We start from the raw sequence: 23,019 nt of genomic DNA, 5'->3' as shown, positions 1-23,019 counted from the left end.
GACTTCCTCTAGCACCTGCCCCACCCCCGGCAGTCCACCCCCACACCGGTCCCCCCCTCACTCCCCCCTCTCCATCACACCGGACCAGGTGAGGAGGGAGCTGAGGCGACTGAAGCGGGGGAAAGCTGCAGGACCAGATGGCATCAGTCCCAGGCTGCTGAGGACCTGCGCAGACCAGCTCTCCGAGGTCCTCTGCCACATCTACAACCTGAGCCTCAGCCTGGAGAAGGTCCCCGTCCTGTGGAAGACCTCCTGTCTGATTCCAGTTCCTAAAACAGCGCACGCCAGGGAACCGGCCCACTACAGACCAGTCGCCCTGACCTCCCACCTGATGAAGACGATGGAGCGGCTCATCCTCACCCACCTCCGCTCTGTGGTAAGCCCCACCCTTGACCCGCTGCAGTTTGCTTACAGACCCAACATCGGAGTGGAGGACGCTGTCATCTACCTGTCGGAGCGGGCGCTCGCGCACCTGGAGCACGCCGGGAACGCTGTGAGGGTCATGTTCTTTGACTTCTCCAGTGCCTTCAACACCATCAGGCCGGCGCTGCTGCGGGGGAAGCTGGAGGACGCGGGAGTGGATGAACATCTCACCGCATGGACCATCGACTACCTCACGGACCGACCACAGTATGTGCGGCTGCGCAGCTGTGAGTCTGAGGTGGTCGTCTGCAGCACTGGGGCCCCTCAGGGCACCGTCCTCTCACCGTTTCTCTTCACCATCTATACATCGGACTTCACATACAACACGGACAGTTGTCATCTCCAGAAGTTCTCCGACGACTCCGCCATCGTGGGCTGTGTGTCTAAGGGGAACGACCTGGAGTACCGGTCAGTCATCATAGACTTTGTGGACTGGTGTGAGCGCAACCACCTGTGCTTGAACATCAGTAAGACGAAGGAGATGGTGATCGACTTCACGAGGAAGCCACTACCGCACACACCGCTGAACATCCAGGGGGAGGACATTGAGGAGGTGGACAGTTTCAAGTACCTGGGTGTTCACCTCAACAATAAACTGGACTGGTCCCACAACACCAACGCCCTGTACAAGAAGGGCCAAAGTCGCCTCCACCTTCTGAGGAGACTGAGGTCGTTCGGAGTGAGCAGGCCTCTGCTCAGGACTTTTTATGACTCTGTGGTGGCCTCTGCTCTCCACTACGCTGCCATGTGCTGGGCCCCGGGCAGCACAGAGCGGGACAAGAACAGACTGAACAAGCTGGTCAGGAGGGCCAGCTCCGTCCTGGGCTGCCCCCTGGACTCTGTGGAGGAGGTGAGGGACAGGAGGGTGTTAGCCAAGCTCACCTCCATCATGGACAACACCTCCCACCCACTGCACGGGACTGTAGAAGAGCTGTGCAGCTCTCTCAGTGGCAGACTGAGACACCCTCAGTGCAGGACGGAGCGCTACCGCAAAGCCTTCATCCCCACTGCTGTCAGACTGTACAATAAGACTGTGAAGTAACGCCGACTGTAACAAGTGAATTTCTCCTTTGTGAGATTAATAAAGGTTTATCTTATCTTATCTTATCTTATCTTAAAAAACGGCAGTTGTAGCTAGCGCTAGCTAACAGTTAGCATTAGCCCGATGCTAAAATGTAGCATCAAGTTAGCATTCTCTGTTATTCATGTATTTATGGGCTGTTGAACCACTTTGCTCCTCCCCATGTCTTTGTATCATTATTTAGTAGAAACTATATTCATAATTCAGAATTTGTTAAGAAGTTTTTGAATAATTAGAGAATTGTTTTCTCCCTTAACTGTTTTCAAACATGACCATATATGGGCGATTCCAGAGATGCCATCTCAGGTGTTGGGTTAGTCCTGAGCCGCTGCGACTGAGCGCGTCGCCATTGTGGGCCATCCTGTCATGTATAGTGCAGCGCCTCCTGGGTTTGTCCCCGTTTCAGAGCGTGGTGTCCTGCACTGGTCAGCTCCACCTCCCCCCTCCTTTTCCTCCTACACAGCTCCCTCGCGCCACAACTGTCTTTCACCATCTTCTGCTAAGAACTGAGCAGACGGTTTACTCACAGGTGAACGAACATTAGCCACAACACTTGTAGGGATTTAAAGTTTGTGTGGCTTAGCTATGAGTCTTGCCTGGATACCTCCTTGTTTGCCCCATTTTTGTTTCCTGTAGCGCCTCTTGTGACGCCGCCAATGTGCTGCAGGCGTGGGGGCTCTCGGTGCCTCTTCAGTGATTCAGAAGAAGAAACTTGTGGGTCTCAAATGCTCATAAGCTGTTTGTTTACTTTTTAAAAAGCCTTCAGGGCCATTGAGGACTCTCTGTAGTAAAAAACAAATAATTCACTGAACCTGTTTTACTGCATTCGGTAAAACAATGTGGAACACAGAAAATACAAAAGCAGAAATTAGGGGAAAAAAGCCACTGTAGCAAGAGAGGTGGAAGTTGCTGCTTGTTGAATGAGCTGCATAATAAGTGAACAAAAAATGTGATTTATGATTTGAAATAGAGACATTTCACAGCGCATACTTAGAATACCATCAAAAGCATTAACATTTCAGAAGATTGGAATATCAACTGCTAAACTAATCCACGTGCAGTTCAGAACATGTGGAGGTCAACAGCACAACCCTGGATTAGCCGGCATTTCTCCGTCTACAGACAGAGAAATAAGCACTTTTCTTTAGTCTGCTTAGAGATTTTTTTTCCTGCTAACGTGGCTTAACTAAAACCATCTTTGGCACATGACCCGCAGTAGTGAAGTTACACAAGAAGCTGAAAACATCGTGAATTCCCGTGACGGTGGTGCGGCGTTACGTCACGATTAACTCGATAATCAGATTTGGTCTCGAGTTCGAATAAAAGGCGCTTTAGAATGAGCCGGAATGGGGACAGAGGTCATGATAACGCAGCAGCGCTGAGGTGTTTCACTGATGAAAGGTGCCATTGTGCGGTTTATGGGGCAAATGTTATTACAGGGGTTGAGCACAGTGGGTCAGGAAAGAGAAACGGGGGCACAACAGTGGGTACGACGCGGGGTGTCCTCTGAAATCACTTTTACAGACTTGGTTATTACCTGCCTTTTTGCTGTGCAGAATGAGAGAAAGGAAAGAAATCATGCATCAAGTATAAGTGGGATTTGAGTGTCAGAACAAGTGATTAATTTGAGGCCTTGTTTCGAGGAGCACGTTCCATTTTCTTCCAATTTTTTAAAAGATGTAATGCGAGTGTGTGATGCCCCCATTCTAAAACATAGTTAACGCATTTATATTTAAGAGTTTGTTAAAGATTGTACCGAGCTTTCTTTAGTTTGAACACTTTTGCGATGTTTATAGTTTCACTTCCTTATTGGACATCGACAGGAAGTGACATAGATGAAGGCAAACAATTTTAAACTGTTGCCGTGCCGACCATGTTAAGGCAATGAGCTGTATGCACAGTGACCCCACGTGATTTCCGCCTGGACAGTAAACCAGATGCTGTCCTTCCTGTCCGCAATCTCTTCCCATTAAACATAAGCAGGAGTTGGTAAAGGACAGCGGGTAAAAGTTCAGATGTGGCTGGAGCAGGTTAAAAAAAGAAAAAGAAAAGAATTGTCCTCCTGCTAGTAGTTTATTTACTTGTTTACATTTTATACTATCATTTTTTAACACTAGCCTTTAGCTCTAAGATAAAAGCTCCTACTTTATGACCACTGCTGTTAACTTTGGGGCAGGATTCAGGGTGAACATGATGTTTGTAATACGTTGCTGTGACTCCATCAGTTACTCGTTGTCCTTAACCAGATCCTGAGCTTCTGTTTATTTGTGTGGAACCTGCTAGTTGTGAAAGTAAACGATCGCCGACAGGAAGTCCAGCATCTGGTTTACTGTCCAGGAAGACGTCACGTGGGGAAACTGTGCATACAAAACCTATTGGAAACCAGTCTAACTGCTGAGGAACTTTACCTTCATGGTAAATGGTCTAAATGGTCTCAACTTATATAGGGCTTTTCCACCTACATTAGGCTCTCAAAGCGCTTTACAGCAAGGATCCACTCACCCATTCATACTCTCATTCATACACCAATGTACGCAGACACTGGGGGCAATGTGGGTGAAGTGTCCTGCCCAAGGACACAACGACAGTGTGCACTTTCAGGAGGTGGGATCTGTGTCACTGTGTCACTTGTCGGCAGCTTAAAATTGAAATAAAAAGCCAATTTCTTCATTTAATTTGCTGCTTCACTGATTATTTTTTTCAAAAGCATTAAAACCTGTCATATGCACTTTAAATACCAGAAATGATCAAAAAGCCACATTGATAGGAAGTAGCAGATATTTGAGCGACTGTTGTTGTTCTAATAACCTTATCTGTCTCATACCAGTGTTCCAGACATTCAGTATCTTCTAGTTTTCAAATTAAGCACAAAAACATGGTCATCAGCCGTGAGCAAGTGGATATCACCTGCGGGGACAAACAAGAACACAATACTGTCTTGTAACACTCCCTTGTTTTACGTTTCTTATCATTAATTTATCATAACTACTATGTCCCGCCCACCGCGTGCTGTGATTGGCCAAAGCGGGCAGACAGATGGCACCACAGTGGCGCTATAAACTGTCAATCAAGTCAGGTGTTTTTGGACGCTAGCTACAAAGGCGTGCAATTTTACCACCCAAATTGAATAAAACATGTCATGTCGGACTCTATAAACGCAAATACTGCGTGCCCGGTCCGATACAGCCAATAAGCATAAAGCAGTCCTGCATCTGTAATTTAATCCAGCATTAAATGATTGTTGTTCACCGGTATGAGCGACTTGCTAACAGGCTAAATGCTAACATCAGCCATTAAAACATCACACAAGCTTGTTTCAATGAAGACTAAATGACATTATTAACAAACATTAAAAAATAAACCGTTGGCAGGTTTATGCAACTGGATATCTTCTTCACAAATTGACCAAATAAGCGTTTCCAGTGCAAGAAGTTGACTGGTAGTGCTAACGTGGGATGCTAAGAGATGCTAACGGCTAACAGAGTCGGGGCGGATGAGAGCCAGGGAGAGATCCAAGGATGGGCTACTCACTCTGGGGTTTGCTGGGGTTGGGACCGTCGTTAGCGCTTCCGAGAGCACCGTCCCCGAGGTCTGACAGGAGCGGCGACCTCTCTCCGTCCGCCATACCGAGAGGGAGAGAGCCAAAGACCGCCGGGAGCGTGTGGGAGGAAAGAGGAGATGGAGAGAGACCCAGAGGCTGAGCGGGGGAGTGCGTCGCTGCTGGCCGCCGGTGGTGAGGGGAGAGCGGGGTGGTGTGTGGTTGTTGTGTCGGAAATGCAGGCTTCACGTGATCGGCTTGTCTCCTGCGGTACGTACGGGGCGGCAGGGATGGAGGGGCTGGGGGGTGTGGTGCTCGGGAGGAGGCTGCTTAGTCACCAAAGAGGATGAATGGGAAAGTATGGGTGGTGTTACTGAGCCAGAAACATGGTTAGTTGGATACAAGCGGTGACCAAAATATCACATCTACTACATCCAAAAACACTTGTTCATTGATTGGTTAAGTGTCTTGCCTAAGGACACAGTGGTACTAGCAGTGCACAGTGAACACCTGATCAACAACTTGGGACCCTGCAGTTTAGCCTATAAAAAATTCAGGTCCTTAACATGCAAAATCTGATAAATTATGTCTATTTCAATACTTTAATACTAATTTCCCCCCAAAATATAGTTTTCACTTCAAAAATACATTTAATTTTAATGAAACATTTAAAGACCCACGCTTTGGGAACCCTCGCTCCATGGTTTATGCTTCCCCTTCGGAGGAACAAGGGAAATGTCTGGTGTGTGTGAAGACGGGCTTAAGATAAGATAAGATAAGATCAGCCTTTATTGATCTCACAATGGAGACAATCACTTGTTACATCCGCTCTCTCAGGTTGTGCAAAATAGACAGGAAATGTGCAAACAGTTTAATAGTAAATAAAAGTATTTTATGTACAATGAGTAAAAAAAGCTTAAAGGGGAAAAAAGTATAAAAATTAGAACGGACTATAAAATGTACAATATCAAAATTGGCAGTGCAAAGTTTACAGTCCTAGTGCAGGTGGTTGATAAAGTGACGCTGATACAAAGATTATTGCACATATTTTGCATAGTAGTTATTGCACATGAGTAACTTTACAGTCCAACAGCAGTGGGGATGAAGAACCTGCTCCTTCTTGCACTGAGGGTGTCTCAGTTAACACCCTCCTGTCCCTCACCTCCTCCACAGAGTCCAGAGGGCAGCCCAGGATGGAGCTGGCCCTCCTGACCAGCTTGCAGTAGTGTGAAGCACCTCATGTTGTGATATTGGGATATATACGAAACAACTTGATTGACTGATTGACACTGACTTCAGATTTACTGTGAAGAAATCGGTCCAGTGCGAAGTTTGCATGTTCCCCGTGTCTAGATTTGTTTACTCCGAATGCTAAGGTTTCCCTCATCAATCTCCTAATAGACACAATATGACAGAAAAAAACAAAAGCTTTATGGCGCTGCACTACGGTTGACCACTGGCATAGAAAGATATAACCTTATACTTAAGAAATAATTAAGCTATTAGCTAGAAAAAAACAAAGACACATTTATTATAGAAATGAACAACTGAAAACCTTTTAATGACACTTTCATTTTTACAGATGATCAAAATCTCTAGAACGTATCTCCTGTTTATCTCCTGTTGATAAAGTCCAGCGGTCGCTTCATGAGTAAAGTCACCTCCAGCTCCTCCCTCTCCCTGAAGAACTGGGCTTTTCCCTCCTGACTGTGGACTGGGTGAGGCAGATGGAGACCAAGTTTACTGAAAAGACCCAAAAACAATGAAAGATACAGATATTGCGTACATCGTAATATATATTGTATAATATCGCTTACTATTTGGGAGTTCGGAGATCAAGGAATGTCTCTCTTACGTCCAGAACCACATCGGCCAGTTTGGTGTCCGGGAGTTTGACTTTTACCTTTGCAAGAGCAGAAATAAATGAATTTATTGATGCACTGAATGAACGTATTTTTCAACTTTGACATAAAAAGTTTAATCAGCTTTAAATTTAAACCTCAGTATAAAGTTTAGGAAGTCTAAAGCGAGAGTTTGTTTTACCAGTAAAGCTTCACAGCTCATGGACGAGGGGTCTTTTCCATTGAGACCAAGAAAGACGTCTTCTGTCCCAACGCTCTGCTTCATAATGACTTCAAACCTTGAGACATAAAAAGAAAGAAAGAAGCTGATATTGTGGTTTCCTGTTGGCTCAACGTTTTCCTTTGGGAAGTTTTTAATGTCAGGGGCCAAAGCTCCCAATAAAATCCCAATATAGCCAGGCTAAGACCTAGCAATAATTAATACACGCAATAATTGTGTGTATTAATTTATTCTAGAGTTAGTTTATTATTATTATACTGTAGGTGGCAGTGTGACTGTATCTTACTCTGGCTGTGGCCGTGCGTCGTTGAGGTCGTCGTACTGAGACCCTTCAGCCACCTCCTCCTCTGTCCAGATGTCTTTACTGTTGGAGAAACTGGAGTTTACTGCAATAGAGGGAATAAATTACATGAGCAAAATATTTTGTATATAATCACTAAATCAGTGATATATTGTTTACCTGGAGTCTCCTTTTTGGGTTTGGGTCCAATGTTTCCAGGTCCCAGTGTTGCAGAGGGGTTCTGTTTCTGAAAATGAAATGGGTTTTACACAGTATTTTTACACAGTGTATTATAAGAAATATTACAAAACATAATGATCGTTTAGAGAGTTCGGGAATGTGATGTGGAACCTTAAAGGGGTCCTTAAAAATTGTTTGAAATCCAAACGGTCATGCTCCCATGAATGAACTTGTGCTTTTCCTTGGACTTTTTCTTTTTCTTTATTCCTGCTATGTTATTGCTTAACTAATATCGTCTTATTGTGTGTGTTTGTTTTTTTCTACCTGCCTTAGGACAATGGATGCAATTTAGCTTTTGTGCTAATTCCAGCATATTTATGTGGAAGCTGTCGGCCGACACATTGATTAATATGTACTGTCCTAATTCAAATAAATAAATGAAATGAAATTATGTCATATCGCTAAGCATTATGGGATTAGCAGCAATTGTAAACTAATGAAGATGTTAAAATACTGAAGTTATTGTTCACATTAAAACACTTGGACACCACAGTGAGTTAGATGTTTTTACAAGCAGTAACTCAGGAGCTAATGGAGTTGTTCCACGGCTATTTTCTCCACTTTTTATACTGTGTTTAGCTAATGTTAGTCTATGGAAATGTTAGCTAACAGCTGCAAAGATGGCGGATCTCCATGGCAACTGTAGAATTTCCCGAACTCTATTGTAAAGGGATTTCTTTTAAAAAATATTGTCATCTTTAATTGGGAAACAGAAATTAGCTAAGAAAAAAATGGCAGATAAATATACAAAAATAATAATTAAGTAAAGAGTTCATTCCATTGCAAGTAACGTGAGCTCGCGCCATCTATCATTTTGCTAATGTTTACCCCGTAGTCCTCGTCTTCTTGCTCCTGCTGCGGGTTTAACAAAGCGGACAGCGCCTGGAGGTTTTGTAAAGACGAAACTCCGAGACTCTCCATTAAAACAATCTTTATTTGTACGAAATAAAAAACGTGAAAAACTAATATAAACCGACTAAAAACCTACGAGCTAAACGCTATCCCCTGCGTGGCACCTGTTGCTGTTGACGACCGGTTTCCCTGGTAACCATCACCGGCCTCACGTGATCCGAAATCGGCGGTGTAGAGGCTCGCGAGGGACAGCAGGGGGCGGTAAAGATGACCCCGTAATAAAGCGCATATAATATCTGTAATAAAACATCGATTGTGACACTGTGATTGACCCTCCCGCACAAGAAAGTGATTTTATTGACATTGACTTAATTTAGCTTAGATTTTAGCCATACAACCAAAAGCGAAATGATGCGAATGTCCCACGTGGGCCCCCGTAGTCCAGACTCATGGCCAGCGGAGATCACGTTGAAGGTGACAGAAATAAACTGTAATACTGATAATTATTGAACAATTAAAAATGCTTGGTGTCCCGGTGCTGTCCGCCGCTGGCACCGAGGACCGAGAGGCTCCTGCCCCGTTAAACCGGGACGAGCTGTCGCTGTACACCGTCCCGGAGCAAAACTACAACTTTATCCAGCACGAACCGGGTCAGATCGAGGAGACCGTGGCCGCGGCGAGGAGGTCAGTGACGCTTTGAATTCATTTATTTACACCGAGACTTGATGAAACTGGAGCCGTGGACTGTACAGATAAAATATTAAATTAGGTCAAAATTATTTATACATAGGCTTCAACATGCTCGGTTTAGAGTTAGTTTTTATGTCTAGTTTGGGCCTGGTTTGACTATATTGAGTGAGGCAAAGAATAACAGGGCCTTTTTCTCAACAGGCAAGTAATTTCCAGTAAATCTTTAGTAAAATTATTCATTAAAAAAAAAGGAAAAAAAAGTAGTCTATGTATGAAGCCCCCTAGCGGTTTTAACACTTCATTACATCCCTGTTAACGTCTTAACCTCTTAACTCCCACCTGAACATATTTTCTCCTGTTCTCCGAATTCTCCCAATCTAAAAGCTTCTTCACAATAGCGAAAAACAAACGCGAAGAAAAAGAGGATGTAAATTGACAAAAATGACAAAAATCCAGCCAAAAGTGACAAAAATCCAGCAAAAAAGTGACAAAAATCCAGCAAAAAAATGACAAAAATACAGCAAAAAAGTGACAAAAATACAGCAAAAAGGTGACAAAAATACAGCAAAAAAGCGACAAAAATACAGCAAAAAAGTGACAAAAATACAGCTAAAAAATGACAAAAATACAGCAAAAAAGTGACAAAAATACAGCTAAAAAATGACAAAAATCCAGCCAAAAGTGACAAAAATCCAGCAAAAAAGTGACAAAAATCCAGCAAAAAAATGACAAAAATACAGCAAAAAAGTGACAAAAATACAGCAAAAAGGTGACAAAAATACAGCAAAAAAGCGACAAAAATACAGCAAAAAAGTGACAAAAATACAGCTAAAAAATGACAAAAATACAGCAAAAAAGTGACAAAAATACAGCAAAAAAGCGACAAAAATACAGCAAAAAAGTGACAAAAATACAGCAAAAAAAGTGACAAAAATACAGCAAAAAAATGACAAAAATACAGCAAAAAAGTGACAAAAATACAGTAAAAAAGTGACAAAAATACAGCAAAAAAGTGACAAAAATACAGCAAAAAAGTGACAAAAATACAGCAAAAAAGTGACAAAAATACAGCAAAAAAAAAGCCGAACTGGAGAAAATGTGTTCGGTTCAGGTGGGAGTTAAGGGGTTAAAGCAGTACTTTAAAAAGATCACTCTGTCTTCACTCGTGTGTTTTTCAGTTTTGTGGAGCCGTACTTCTCCTGGTGTCGAGGCACGTACAACAAAATCCAGCCTAAAGTCCAGCGCGGCGTTCAGCTCGGCTCCGACTCCTACGCCTTCCTGCGCGACCCGCCCCGGGACTTCTACCCGAAGGCCGGCGTGATCGGGTTCACGGGGATCCTGGGCCTGTTCCTGGCCAGAGGCTCGCGGGCCAAGAGGCTGCTGTACCCGGCCGGGCTCGTGGCCGTCAGCGCGTCGCTCTACTACCCCGAGAGGGCGGCCGGCATCGCCAAGACCGCCGGGGACAGGGTCTACGCCGGCGCCGTGCAGGGCTACGCCGCGCTGGAGAAGCTCATCAACCCGCAGGAGAAGAAACTAACGGACTCCGAGAACAGGCCATGAGTTTAGGTCTGAGGGCGGAGGTCAGGATTTTGTGAGATTAGTTTATGTGGCATGTTTTTGGGCGTTACTCAGGCTTTTGATTCAGGCTTTTTAAATCAGACTTATTGTCTTTTTTAAATATAGAAACTACTCTCTTAACCCCCACCGGAACCAAGCACTTTTTTAACAGTTTGGCTTCACCCAGATCTAAAAGCTTCTTGAAAAAGTGTAAAACTAGCAACAAAAGAGCGACGAAAACATGAGAAGAAAATAGATGAAAAATAGACAAACATGTGACAACCCCCCCACAAAAGAGCAACAGAAAAGTGACACAAACGCAACTAAATAAGCGATGAAAAAAAAGACAAAAAATATACGAAAATTCAACCAAAAACCCTATAAAAGAGCGACAGAAAAGTGACAAAAAAGTGTTGAAAATACAAACAAAAAAAGCAATGAAAAAAGTGACGACAAAAAAGATTTGATAAGAGGATAGAGATTTTGGTTGTGCAACTAAAATTGACGATGCTAACATTTCAAAAAGGTTGCATTGTGTAATTTCTTTTGCAGCCCTGACCTCGTGTAGATCTGGGCCTGGATATTGTTGCACTTCAGACAGTGCTACAGTCAAAATGTAAGATTTAAAATGGGAGAGTTTGGCCATGAACAGGATCCAAAAAATGTCTGGACATTTTTTTGAAGGTCATGTCATGATTTGAGTTGGGGCTGGCACTGACACAACTCAAATTTTTTCCCTGATCATTATTTGGAAACGATACTAGACACTCTAATACACCTTATGTGTGATTTTGGTTGCTCTGTGAAGAACAGAAGTGAAATAAATGACCATCAAAAACTTGTTAAAGTTCCATAGCCTTAACATAGAATACGCTGTGGTGCGACAAATATCATGAAAAATGGTCTGGATTGTTGCCACTCAATGTGTTAACCATAAACCAAGTCCAAGATTTGGCTTTTTGACGGTTCCCTCCGAGCTGCACCAACACAATTTTCAATGTTGTGGTTAAAAGCACTTTTTCTTTTGTGTTCAAACATCGGGGCAAAGTTTTATGTTTACATTTTGTCCCCATTTCGGACTAAACTTGAGCACAACAACCAAATAGTTTCAAAAGGTTGACCCCAAATAGGTAAATTCACTCTTAAACCCCCCGCCCTGAACCAAACACATCTTCTATAGTTTGGCATTACCGAAAACGACCAAAAAATGGTATAAAAAAAGCAACAAAATAGTGGCAGAAGAAAAGCAACAATAATACAATAAAAAAATGACAAAAATATGGCGAAACCACGAACAAAAAGCACAAAAATTCTTTCAAAATCAACAGTTAGTATCAGTTTTGTAGGTCGTAGCTTTCAAGTGAGGCTTTACACTGTTGCTCTCCAGTTGAGAAGCTTTTAGATTTGGGTAAAGCCCCTGCACTTGGTTAAAACGGTGCAAGAGGTTAAGAAAACCAGGCGCTTAATCATCTGTTTGACAGGGACTTGCACTGATACAATTGCACTGATACTATTCTTAAACGTTTTCTTCAAGTCAAGTTGTACTTTTTTCTGGCACGACTTGTACTTTTCCCGTCCAAACTATGCTGCCCTTTCTGAAACAAACCGTCCTTTACAAAATACTAGACTTTTTAATTGAAATGAGCAATAATCAAAGCGCTGCTGCAGCTTTATAAATGTTTAGCCTTGAGCTTTTGTGACTTTAATGCCAGTTGTTTGCACTAAGCTTTTTGAAAATCTCAGGCATTTTGCTGCTTTTAATGTGTTCAATTTATCCTGCAATACTTTGAATGTGTATTTATTAGGCTAATAAAATTATATTTGTCTTAAGTTTGAGTCTGGGCTTTTATTTCCTAGTTTGCAATGATGGATTTGTTAGAATAAAGTCATTTAGTTGATGTTTTGTTGTTGAAGATTGAAGTTTTTTTCAGTTGTGTAAATCTTTCAAAATTGTGAGTTGCAATGGTTTTTGTTTAATTTTTTAACCCCAACCTTAACCGAGCACATTTTCTCCAGTTCAGCTTTATCCAAATCTATAAGCTTCTTTGACTGGAGAGCTCACAGCCTATAGGCCAGTGCAATGCCTCATTTGAAAGCTAAGAACAAAACGGTGATTTTTCCTTGCTTTGTTGCCACGTTGTCGACACATTTTTGTTTATTTTTTGTCACATTATTGTGGATTTTTTGGTCACATTTTTGTGGATTTTTTGTCACATTTTTGTTTATTTTTTGTCACATTTTTGTTTATTTTTTGTCACATTTTTGTTTATTTTTTGTCACATTTTTGTTGATTTTTTGTCACATTTTTGTTTATTTTTTGTCACATTTTGGTTGATTTTTTGTCACATTTTTGTTTATTTTTTGTCACATTTTGGTTGATTTTTTGTCACATTTTTGTTTATTTTTTTGTCACATTTTTGTGGATTTTTGTCACATTTTTGTTGATTTTTTTGCCATATTTTTGTTTAGTTTTTGTCACATTTTTGTTTCATTTTTGTCACATTTTTGTTATTTTTGTTGATTTACTGTCACATTTTTGTGGATTTTTTTGGTCACATTTTTGTTACATTTTTGTTGATTTTTTGTCACATTTTTATTCATTTTTTGTCACATTTTTGTTTATTTTTTTGTCACATTTTTGTTTATTTGTGTTACATTTTTGTTTATTTTTGTTACATTTTTATTCATTTTTTGTCACATTTTTGTTTATTTTTTGTCACATTTTTGTGGATTTTTGTCACATTTTTGTGGATTTTTGTCACATTTTTGTTTATTTTTTGTCACATTTTTGTGGATTTTTGTCACATTTTTGTTTATTTTTTTGCCATATTTTTGTTTCATTTTTGTCACATTTTTGTTATTTTTGTTGATTTACTGTCACATTTTTGTGGATTTTTGTCACATTTTTATTCATTTTTTGTCACATTTTTGTTTATTTTTTTGTCACATTTTTGTTTATTTTTGTTACATTTTTGTTGATTTTTTGTCACATTTTTATTCATTTTTTGTCACATTTTTCTTTATTTTTGTTACATTTTTGTTGATTTTTTGTCACATTTAAAAAAAAAAAATGTCACATTTTTGTGGATTTTTTTTGTCACATTTTTGTTGATTTTTGTCACATTTAAAAAAAAAAATTGTCACATTTTTGTGGATTTTTTTTTCCATCTCTTTATTGAGGTTTCTTTTTAATCCTTGTTTACATCTCACCACTATTTTGACTCTGTAAGAAGCTTTTAGATTTGAGTAAAGCCAAACTGGAGAAAATGTGCTCGGTTCACGTGGAGATTAAGAGGTTTGTCCAGATCTTGCGGGTCGCGTGCCTCCTCGCGCTGTCCGGCCTCCCTCCAGCAGGTGGCAGCACTTGCTCGCCGGGGGAGCGTCTCTTCAGCCTCTTTCCAACATGTCGGTGTACGGGCCCGTGGTGAAGATCCACCCGGTGGTTTTAGCCTCCATCTCCGACTCGTACGAGCGCAGAAATGAAGGCGCCAGCCGTGTCATCGGGACTTTACTCGGTGAGCGAGCCGTGAGTTTGATCAAAAGTCAGCGCGGAGGTGAAACAGTTGAAATAAACCGGTTGTTAGCGCGACATGATGCTAATGATGCTAACGATGCTAACCGCTCACATGAGTTTAGCAGCATCTGGCTAATGTAGCGTTAGCAGCTGTTTTCATCGCATCATCATTTATTTTTATACCTTGTCTTCAATTTTACGTACTCTATGACGCAAAATAAGTTGGTTGAGATGTTTTATTTAGAGGATAGTGCGGTTTTTGTTGAGCGTTGGCTGCGTTTTGACCAAAGTAGTGCTAACAGATGTTCAGGCGTCATCACTAGCATCACACACACACGCTATACGGAAAGACAGCAGAAAAGTATTACTGCATACGATTGTTAGTACTACTTTTACGGACTTTATTTTCTCTTTAGGAACCATTGACAAGCACTCTATTGAAGTGACCAACTGCTTCTCTGTCCCCCACAACGAATCCGAGGATGAGGTTTGTGCCCTGTTGTCTGGTATGGGTGTTTTCTGGTGTACAAAGGACGTCTGTAATTAATTTTCACGTGCCATTGTTTGCTTCAGGTCGCTGTGGACATGGAGTTTGCCAAAAACATGTACGAGCTGCATAAGAGGGTGTCCCCCACGGAGGTCATCGTCGGCTGGTGAGGCCTTTGCCATATTCAACATCAGATCCACTGAGAAAACTTACTGTTCGCAGAATGTAGAGCCTTGTGGAGATCATTCGGATACATGTAACTGTAAAACATTTTTGGAGAAACGAAGAGGGAGACACCACTGCTAGCTCCTGCAAATAAGTGTAGTTTCTTTATTTGAATCAAAGGCTGGTTTGTTGTGAGATCAGTGTTTGTTTCGCCAAAATCTACAGAGAAAAGCTTGGGCTCAGTTCCACTTGTGGTTCAGACCAATGGCATGACGTTATTGACATTATTGATGCTAACAAAACAACACTGCATACAAAACATGTGGTACTGTTGCACACAAATACGCACACGTCTCATAAAACTAAATTATGAATTATGAATATTCATCCATCTATCAGTATTAATGGCCGCTGGCTGCTCTGCTTTGTGACGATGACACTGTACTGCTGCTATATAGCCACTAGTGTCCCTTTGGAAGGCATTGCACTTAAGAAAAAACAACTTTAAAGCCTGGTTTCTAATTTTTCTGAAACTTTCTACAGCAGGATATTACTCCCAGGGTTCTAGACTGCGACCAAAATGCTCGCATATGCGACTATTTTTAGAGAATGTGCGAGTAAAAAAAATAAGTGGTAGCACCTGTGCGAGCAAAAAAAAATAATAAAGTCGAATAGGCTTTAAGAGGAGTGCTGCAAATAACGTTATAAACAGCGTCTCCAGAGCACTTCTCTGAGAACACACACGCACACACACACACACTGCACAAACACGCACCCACCACCCAAGCTTCCACATTGAAGAAGTCAGCTGGTAGTTTAGGCTAAACGTTTTGTCCAGGCGAGTGCCCCGCTCTCCCTGTTTGTCCCAGGGACAGATGAAATACAGACAGCAACAGAAGCCACGTGTCCCGACATGAATTAACCTTCTATTACTTTCTGCCAATACGCACTTTCCGACAGTTTATTCCCCAAAGAAGTATCTATTTTCACTTTTATGTTCGCCTTTTGGGGCGGTAGCGCTGCAGCCGAGCGGCGAGCTCACGAGCGCAGGTCAGACAGAAGCGCGCGCACGAGAGGAGGAGACAGGAGCAGAAAGAGTCTAGCGGTTTATGTTCCTACCTGAGCTCGCTCTGATCTCCTCGCGGTCAGAAAAAGCTTGTTTCAGAGCGCAAACATAAAGCTAACGGAGAGCTAACGTAAAGCTAACATAAAGCTAACAGCTGCTGTTATGACCCGCCCTCCCTCAGCCACAGCAGATTCAGCTCCTGTATTTTATTTAGGCTTTAGGCTAAAACAGGTACTTTTTGCCTGTGATTAATACGTCTTAATTGGCAGTAATACATAATTTTTATAAGTGAATATCCTGCAAGTGACAGTGATATTGCAGATTTGGAAAGAAAGAGACAAACAATTGTCAAGGAAGATGAATAATAATGGATTGAAAACACAAAATTAAAGCAGAACAATGCAAAAAAAATATATAATAAAACTATATAAAATCACTATTATCTTAGAAAGTTTTAATACTATTTTAATCATTGTTAGGATCAATTATAAGTTATTCCGAACATGTTTATAACTGTCCTTGTTTTACTTTATTAAAATGGTGAATTTTGATATTGTGTCTCGAGTCTGTGCGACCAAATGAAAAAGTTGGTAGCGCCAGCGCTACTAAAATAAAAGTTAGTCTTGAACCCTGACTCCTGTGATAACGCTGGATTAGTTACCATTAAAGAAACCAGGCTGGTTTTCGTAAGAACATTTGAGAAATGTTGTACTGATGAGATTAGAGAGAAGATCCCGCCCTTATGCACTTTTAAGGAACATGCTTCGTCAGAGCTGGGGAGGGGGAGCCTGTAAATTCGCCATGATTTCCCCCTCGAGCGTGGTCATTGTGGTAAACCAGGAGGAATGACGGTCTGTTAATAATATGTCTTTGATCTATCAATTTCCCTCCGCATTATCTGTGGCCGGATCGCAGAGGCCGCAGTCAGAGCAGAGATGCCCAGACTTCCCTCTAAACGCACACTTTCTCCAGCTGTTCTGAGGGGATCCCGAGGCGACACCAGGCCAAGCTCAGAGACATGGTCTTCCTGGGGCCTCCTCCCAAAGGGACGTGCCCGGAACACCTCCCGAGGGAGGCGAACCGGAGGCGTCTGAAACAGATGCCCGGGCCACCTCAGCTGCTCCTCTCGAAGTGAAGGAGCAGTGTTTCCTTTACGCTGTATCAGATCTGCAATTTAATCGTTTGCCAACCTTTCACTAAAACGTCCCCTGAAAATCAACACCGACTGCTCGTATTGAGATTTGGCTTAAAATGAGTTGCACTTGATCCAATCAGCAACAAAAATCCCTCTAAAAGTTCATCCTCGTCTCGAACAATTTAATCTGGAGCCTTTCTGGGAGGATTTTGCTTTGCTAATTGTTTGGGATGAAATAGTGGTGGAATTATTAGCTTGCAGAGGAATACGTTGGTCAACAGTTCAAGATCATTTTGGTGGCGTAACATGTTTTCTTTTCCCCTTTTATCTGCCGTCAATGACGCATCGTTATCCTGTATTTCTCCTCTGTCCTTCAGGTATGCCACCGGCTTCGACATCACAGAACACTCTGTGCTCATTCACGAGTATTACAGCAGAGAGGCCACGAACCCCATCCACCTGACTGCGGACACGGCCCTGCAGAGCGGCAAGATGAACATCCGCGCCTACGTCAGGTCAGTCAGCTCTGAGGGATTTAAAAGTGTTTTCATGGACAAACTGAGATGTGACTGTTTGTTGAAATAGTGGTCGTTTACATTTGATTCTTGCATCTAACTTTCTTGTCTTGATATTTCTAAACTGTTACCATCAGCCTGTTTTTAAAGCGTTTGTTTCCTCCTCAGTGCACAGATGGGCGTTCCAGGGAAGACTGTGGGAGTGATGTTCACTCCTTTGTCTGTGAAGTACGTGTACTACGACACGGAGAGGATCGGCGGTAAGAGATCAGCTACTGCACAGTTTGGAGGCTTCAGATTTGTAATATCGCACAGCCCCTTTACAGGTGCTCAATGTATCGTATTAGCAATATATCGTAATGGAGTACGTGACAACATGTGTCACTTATGTCATGTGGGATGTTCGTTTTCCTGAGGTGTGTCGTCAGTGTCCCCAGTTGGTTTGTGTCATGTGGTTTTTTGTGGGAAAGTGGGGATTTTGACATCATCAAATAAAAACGTTCTTTTATCATTGATTAGCGCTTAGCTCAGCTAATGTGTTGTTAGCATCTCAAAAGCTAAATGTCAGTTTGTTAGCTCTAAGAAATATCACGTAAATTCGCTTTTTACCTGCGTTGATGTCGGGCATTTCACTCGCAATATTAGTTACCACAAGGATGACGACAGCTCACACTAAACTCACAAAAAGGAGCAGAGTTTAAATAAAAGGCTCATATTAGACGATAAAAGAACAAATCAGCTGATTTCAGGTGCGGAAGTCGGGAAGCTCGTTTTGACCCGAGAATCCAAGTCGTTTTCCCCAGTCAACCGAGCGTTTACGTGAATTCCCCAACTCCAATAAAAGGATTACATTGCACGCTGAGCTTATTTTGCACAGTACAAGCCTCTATTTTGAAGATCCTTTTCTCTTAAAAATGGTAATGCATCTTGTATTATGGACACTCCATTGCGATACACTTGAATCACGATATGTATCGTATCGTGGAGTTGTTGGCAGCACCAAGCCCTACTTTACAGATGCAACACCCTAATCTCAGAATATTTGCTATACAAGAAAAGTTAAATTAATTCTGCCAAAATTAGGCATTGAACATGATTCCTGCAGACTTTAAATCTACAGGTCTTTGAAAATATTGGCATAAGTTCAGGTAGTTTTATGTAAGTTTTTGCTCAAAAGCTGGTCTTTGTATCCAAAGTACTCTTTTGGGGAAAATGTTTTGCATTTGTGGCATTAAAAGTATAGTATAGTTTTATTTAAAACTCGTACAGTTTGACTGGCTGCTGCCTGTAGAAACCTCGATGTGGTGGTTCACACAAATGTCATTCATTTTGTTTTTAAAAGAAGTCTCTGCTTCGGCCGCTCATTATCGCCATAAAGATCGCAATATTAAGTGATGCAATATCTGCCACAATATCACAGCATCATTAAACTTTTCCATCTCACTGAAATGAGACTCAGCCTAATATGAAAAATGCATGTGACTTATAAATGTGTTTTCCTCTTGTCTCCAGTGGACCTGCTGCAGAGGACTCGCCTGGCCACCAACCGCACTAAAGGCCTGACCTCCGACCTCTCTCAGGTGGGGGGCGCTGCTGCGCGGGTCCAGGACATGCTGGCCACCGTGCTCGCCTACATCGAGGACGTGCTGGTGAGGAAACGTTTGCTCTAATGCGATGTCAGGATTGTAGTGAGAGAAACTGTGTTGACGCTAACGGGCCGATGCTCCGCAGTCCGGGAAGGTGACGGCGGACAACAGCGTGGGACGCTTCCTCATGGACCTGGTCAACAAAGTGCCCACCATCTCAGCGGAGGACTTCGAGAACATGCTCAACTCCAACATCAACGTACGTAACTCTGTCTGTGGTTTCAGATTCAGGAGGAAAAGTACCAGTCAAGTGTTTTGTGTGTTACTTTTTCTTTTATTTCTATTCACATGGTGGATTCTCACTGAACTCAACCAAAAAAGTTCGAAATATCCTCCTTTTGCTCTGATTCCTGCTTTGCACCTCTACATTTCTCAATAAGCTTCACGGCTTAGTCCACAGAAATGGTTTTGACTTCACAGACTGTTAAACCAAGGACTTTATGAAGCTCACTGAGGAAATGACAAGAATGTAGGGAAATTAAAATGGTGGTGCAGACTGGCAGCCTCGCTTTATCAGTCTACCCCAGGGCATGTGTGGTTACATGAGTATCTTACCACCACCAGTACACGAGCAATCGCGATGTCGTCACATCCGTTGGCCGTGGTCGGCATTTTACATTTTCATATTTGATAAACATTTTATTAAAATCCTATAATCAGCAAAAACAATGTCCATAAAAAGGGCGGGGCTTCTCTTGCGCTGTAACAGATCTATCATTTTGTAAAACCGAGTTAGAGGCCTGGATGCATCAGCTGCCTACCAAACATCCGGCGAAAATTGCGGAAGTAAACAATAACAGCGATCGCTCGTAGGGATGCACCGATACCGATACCAGCATCGGGCCGATACCACATGCTTGTACTCATACTCGTACTCATTCATGAGGTCCCGATACCAGAAACCGATACCATTTGACGTTTGGCCAGCGCTGCTACGAGGCGATGCTCTCAGCTGAGGAGAGAAGAAGCAACAAACTGGAGAATTCTTTAGTGTAAATACAATAATCCACATAGAGCTGACTTTATTACAGACTGCGCTCTCTAAATCAGAGTCTGTGCTGGATTTAACCAGAGCTTAATGTTGTTAGTGCTGCAGCGTCTGCAGTGTTTACAACAGGCAGGCTAACGTTGCTAACTCGCGGCTAACAGTTCTGGCCATTCTGACGCCGTTTTATGCTCAGGGGTTTATTCATCTGAAAAACTAACCCAGCGACTAAAAAGTCCTCAGAAAATCCAAATTAAAGACATACAGCATGTTTATATTGAGCGAAAATGAGCTGCAGCAGAACAATGAAAACGCTGTAGCTACTCGCTAAGTTGCTACAAAACACACGAGAAAATCCACACAGAGCTGAAGTAAAGACGAAAAGAGACCATTTAAGTAACATCTCAATACTATTGTTAAATAAAAATACATAAATGAATAAAGCACAGGCATTGGGAGCTTTTGGACATGGGCTTTTCTGTCTATGATGGACAGTGCAATAAAAATTAAAAATTATATTGAATGAAAATTAAAATAAATAAATAAATGGCATCACCACAATTCTAATATAACTGCTCTTAAATGTGTACTTAAATCCAAGTACTCGTATCGGTTTTAGAAAAAGTGGTATCGGTGCCTCCCTAATCGCTCGTATAGAGTGAATGAATAATGCAATGTAAAGTATCTTTGAGTGTCCAGAAAAGCACTTTATACCAATGAGTTTTCCCAAAGGTACTACAGGGCTTAAAGTATTCCGGCCGGGGGTTTGGTTGTTAAAAGCGAAACGTAACGCCTTCCTACTGAACAGAGCCTTGCACTGTCACAAATACCCGATTCCAGTGGAGTCCATAGACTAAAAAATAAGTGGAGTCTATTTCTTCCGCGAACGCGCACACGTGTCAGTGCCGGTGTTGACCCACTGGACACAAGCTGAATGTGGGCTCCTGGGCTTTAACGTGACATCAGGTGTAAAATCATGATTAGTCACCGCTGAAATATTACTGAGGGGCAAATCGACTGAACATGGAGCCAGCTCTGCCACTGTTTTGGCATATTATCCCTTAAGGCCCTGACCATACAAAGTCAAGCTGAGGACCAAACGCAAAGATATTCGTCCATACGAGCCTGGCGTTCTGGGGGTCTGTAAATGAACATTTTCCAAACTGTTCCAGAGTGGAAAGATCTCAAAACACCGTTTACGTGGCTCTGTTGTTACGACTTCTCTGCAACTTTAAAGCGATGACATCACAGCTCCAGAGTGGAGTCTGTTATCCATAATCTACTGACCTGATAATGAGTTTTCCTCATGGATCTATGATGGTTTGACTCCGCCCCTCTTTGCTCCACAAGCCACAGGTGACAAGTAGAAGAACACGAGTCAGTCTGTGTTTTTGGACTGACAGGTTTTTACGTCTGAAGAATAAACTCCTCGTCTCTTCTGTAGATCCTAAATCCTTCAATCAGTTTCATTTTCACTGTTTACATTCCACACAAGTTTACTGCACATGAGCCTCTACATCTTGTTCAATTATCTGTGTTAGCGTCACAGCGCCTCACACAGGCCTGGAAGATGAATTGCGTTTTGTCTTCGTGTGGATAAAGCCTAAAAAGCATTACATTTGTCTTGCATCTACCTCTACTGTTCCAAACTTGTTGTGAAATCTATGTTATTTGTTACTTTTGCAGTTCGTACTTAACTCTTCCCTGTGTTAATGGTCCTGGATATGTTCACGCCGTGTGCTCAGCGAAACAAAATCCCGATCCTCGTCAGCGTTTCTACCTGTGTGTCTGTGAATTCCTGCTGGATTGTTTGACTTTCTTTGCTAACCAAACCCTCTCTCTCTGCAGGACCTGCTGATGGTGACGTACCTGTCGAACCTCACCCAGGCTCAGATCGCGCTGAACGAGAAGCTGCTTTTGCTCTGAGGAAATTCTTGTCGTATTTAATTTTGTACATTTTTTTTTGACTGCCGTAAAAGAATAAAAAACGTTAACCAGTCATTGCATCTGTTTCGTAAGTTTACTTCCATCCAGGGCTGGGCGATGTTGACAAAAATCTAATATGATGAAGAGATGTATTTGCAAACCGTCAGAAATGTGCTGCAAACATCTTCATTTACATCACTTTGTCTCTCCTAAGGATCCTGAATGGACGACAGGAGGGCAGGTAGAACACTTTCCACATTGTTTTTTCTCACTTTTCCCAATTTTTTCCTATTTTTATTTCCCTTCTCCCTCCAGTTTCCCACCCCTGCTATTGTAACCTATTTTTTCCCCTCAATTTTATTTCCATATTTCCCCGCCAAAGCTATAATTTCAGGAAAAACACCTACTATGGCCAGTGCAAGAAAGTGAATGGAAAAGTTCTACTACACTTAAAATGTGGTGATTTCTCGTGACCACATCAAATAGTAATGAAAGTGGGACGGTCATGTGATGCGGTGGAATATGGAGGGACGGACATGGGGAAAAAACGAAATAAATATCACATACAGATGGAAACAGGTCACAAATATTCTAATCCGGAAAGTTGGGACACAATACTGTACTTTTTATGCTAAATTAATGTATTGTAACGCCTTCAACCTCTTAACTCCCACTTTAACCAATCACATGTTCCCCAGGCATTGTCCAAATCTAAAAGTTTCTTGAAATGAGCGGCAAAAACGAGACATAAAGATGAAAATGCAACAGGCACAGCAATATGGAAGACGACAGGCATCTTAATTCAATTGTGAAATGGCTATGCATTAGGTTATTTTA

At 42.0% G+C, this 23,019-nt stretch overlaps 4 protein-coding genes and 1 long non-coding RNA gene across 5 annotated transcripts in view; 2 read left to right on the top strand and 3 right to left on the bottom strand.

Annotated features, from left to right (window-relative positions):
• The window catches only part of pip4p1a (phosphatidylinositol-4,5-bisphosphate 4-phosphatase 1a), a gene marked incomplete at its 3' end in the record, with an annotated part of 50,436 nt that extends 45,106 nt beyond the window's left edge, over positions 1-5,330 (bottom strand). Inside the window, exon 1 of the mRNA XM_079561068.1 lies at positions 5,036-5,330. Coding sequence (XP_079417194.1) covers positions 5,036-5,129 — 94 coding nt within the window. The 5' untranslated portion in view covers positions 5,130-5,330. The remainder of the gene's footprint in view (positions 1-5,035) is intronic.
• The window catches only part of LOC306966348, a 235,599-nt gene that overhangs the window by 79,610 nt on the left and 132,970 nt on the right, over positions 1-23,019 (bottom strand). The window lies entirely within an intron of this gene.
• On the bottom strand, positions 5,828-9,060 carry dnaaf6 (dynein axonemal assembly factor 6). Its single transcript, XM_079561243.1, has 8 exons — positions 8,923-9,060; positions 8,661-8,792; positions 7,585-7,651; positions 7,411-7,510; positions 7,086-7,182; positions 6,860-6,945; positions 6,588-6,785; positions 5,828-5,872 (listed from the first exon to the last, which is right to left on the bottom strand). The coding sequence occupies exons 2-7, from the start codon at positions 8,694-8,696 to the stop codon at positions 6,656-6,658; spliced, it is 516 nt and encodes a 171-aa protein (XP_079417369.1). The 5' UTR covers positions 8,697-8,792; positions 8,923-9,060; the 3' UTR covers positions 5,828-5,872; positions 6,588-6,655.
• On the top strand, positions 8,930-10,748 carry LOC306966476 (MICOS complex subunit MIC26-like). The gene is made up of 2 exons (XM_079561244.1): positions 8,930-9,180; positions 10,365-10,748. The coding sequence occupies exons 1-2, from the start codon at positions 9,017-9,019 to the stop codon at positions 10,744-10,746; spliced, it is 546 nt and encodes a 181-aa protein (XP_079417370.1). The 5' UTR covers positions 8,930-9,016; the 3' UTR covers positions 10,747-10,748.
• Positions 14,102-22,255, top strand: eif3f (eukaryotic translation initiation factor 3, subunit F). Its single transcript, XM_079561055.1, has 8 exons — positions 14,102-14,258; positions 14,674-14,744; positions 14,831-14,910; positions 17,488-17,625; positions 17,794-17,885; positions 19,138-19,274; positions 19,357-19,470; positions 22,105-22,255. Exons 1-8 carry the CDS (start codon positions 14,147-14,149, stop codon positions 22,180-22,182), a joined length of 822 nt encoding a protein of 273 aa, XP_079417181.1. The 5' UTR covers positions 14,102-14,146; the 3' UTR covers positions 22,183-22,255.

Source organism: Gobius niger (assembly GCF_951799975.1).
Source record: "Gobius niger genome assembly, chromosome: 8".
NCBI classification, from domain to species: Eukaryota; Metazoa; Chordata; class Actinopteri; order Gobiiformes; family Gobiidae; genus Gobius; species Gobius niger.
Note: the sequence above shows the minus strand (reverse complement) of the source record. Positions and strands in the feature narration are given on the sequence as shown.

Bases quoted from the DNA above. Each gene is read 5' to 3' on its own strand.
- dnaaf6 (XM_079561243.1), bottom strand. From the start codon at position 8,696: ATGGTTACCAGGGAAACCGGTCGTCAACAGCAACAG. The intron at 7,183-7,410 runs GTAAGATACAGT...TTATGTCTCAAG, and splicing joins GACGCACGGCCACAGCCAGA to GTTTGAAGTCATTATGAAGC. The intron at 6,946-7,085 runs GTAAAACAAACT...GCTCTTGCAAAG, and splicing joins TGAGCTGTGAAGCTTTACTG to GTAAAAGTCAAACTCCCGGA.
- LOC306966476 (XM_079561244.1), top strand. From the start codon at position 9,017: ATGCTTGGTGTCCCGGTGCTGTCCGCCGCTGGCACCGAGGACCGAGAG. The intron at 9,181-10,364 runs GTCAGTGACGCT...TGTGTTTTTCAG, and splicing joins ACCGTGGCCGCGGCGAGGAG to TTTTGTGGAGCCGTACTTCT.
- eif3f (XM_079561055.1), top strand. From the start codon at position 14,147: ATGTCGGTGTACGGGCCCGTGGTGAAGATCCACCCGGTGGTTTTAGCC. The intron at 14,745-14,830 runs GTTTGTGCCCTG...TGTTTGCTTCAG, and splicing joins ACAACGAATCCGAGGATGAG to GTCGCTGTGGACATGGAGTT. The intron at 17,626-17,793 runs GTCAGTCAGCTC...TTTCCTCCTCAG, and splicing joins AACATCCGCGCCTACGTCAG to TGCACAGATGGGCGTTCCAG.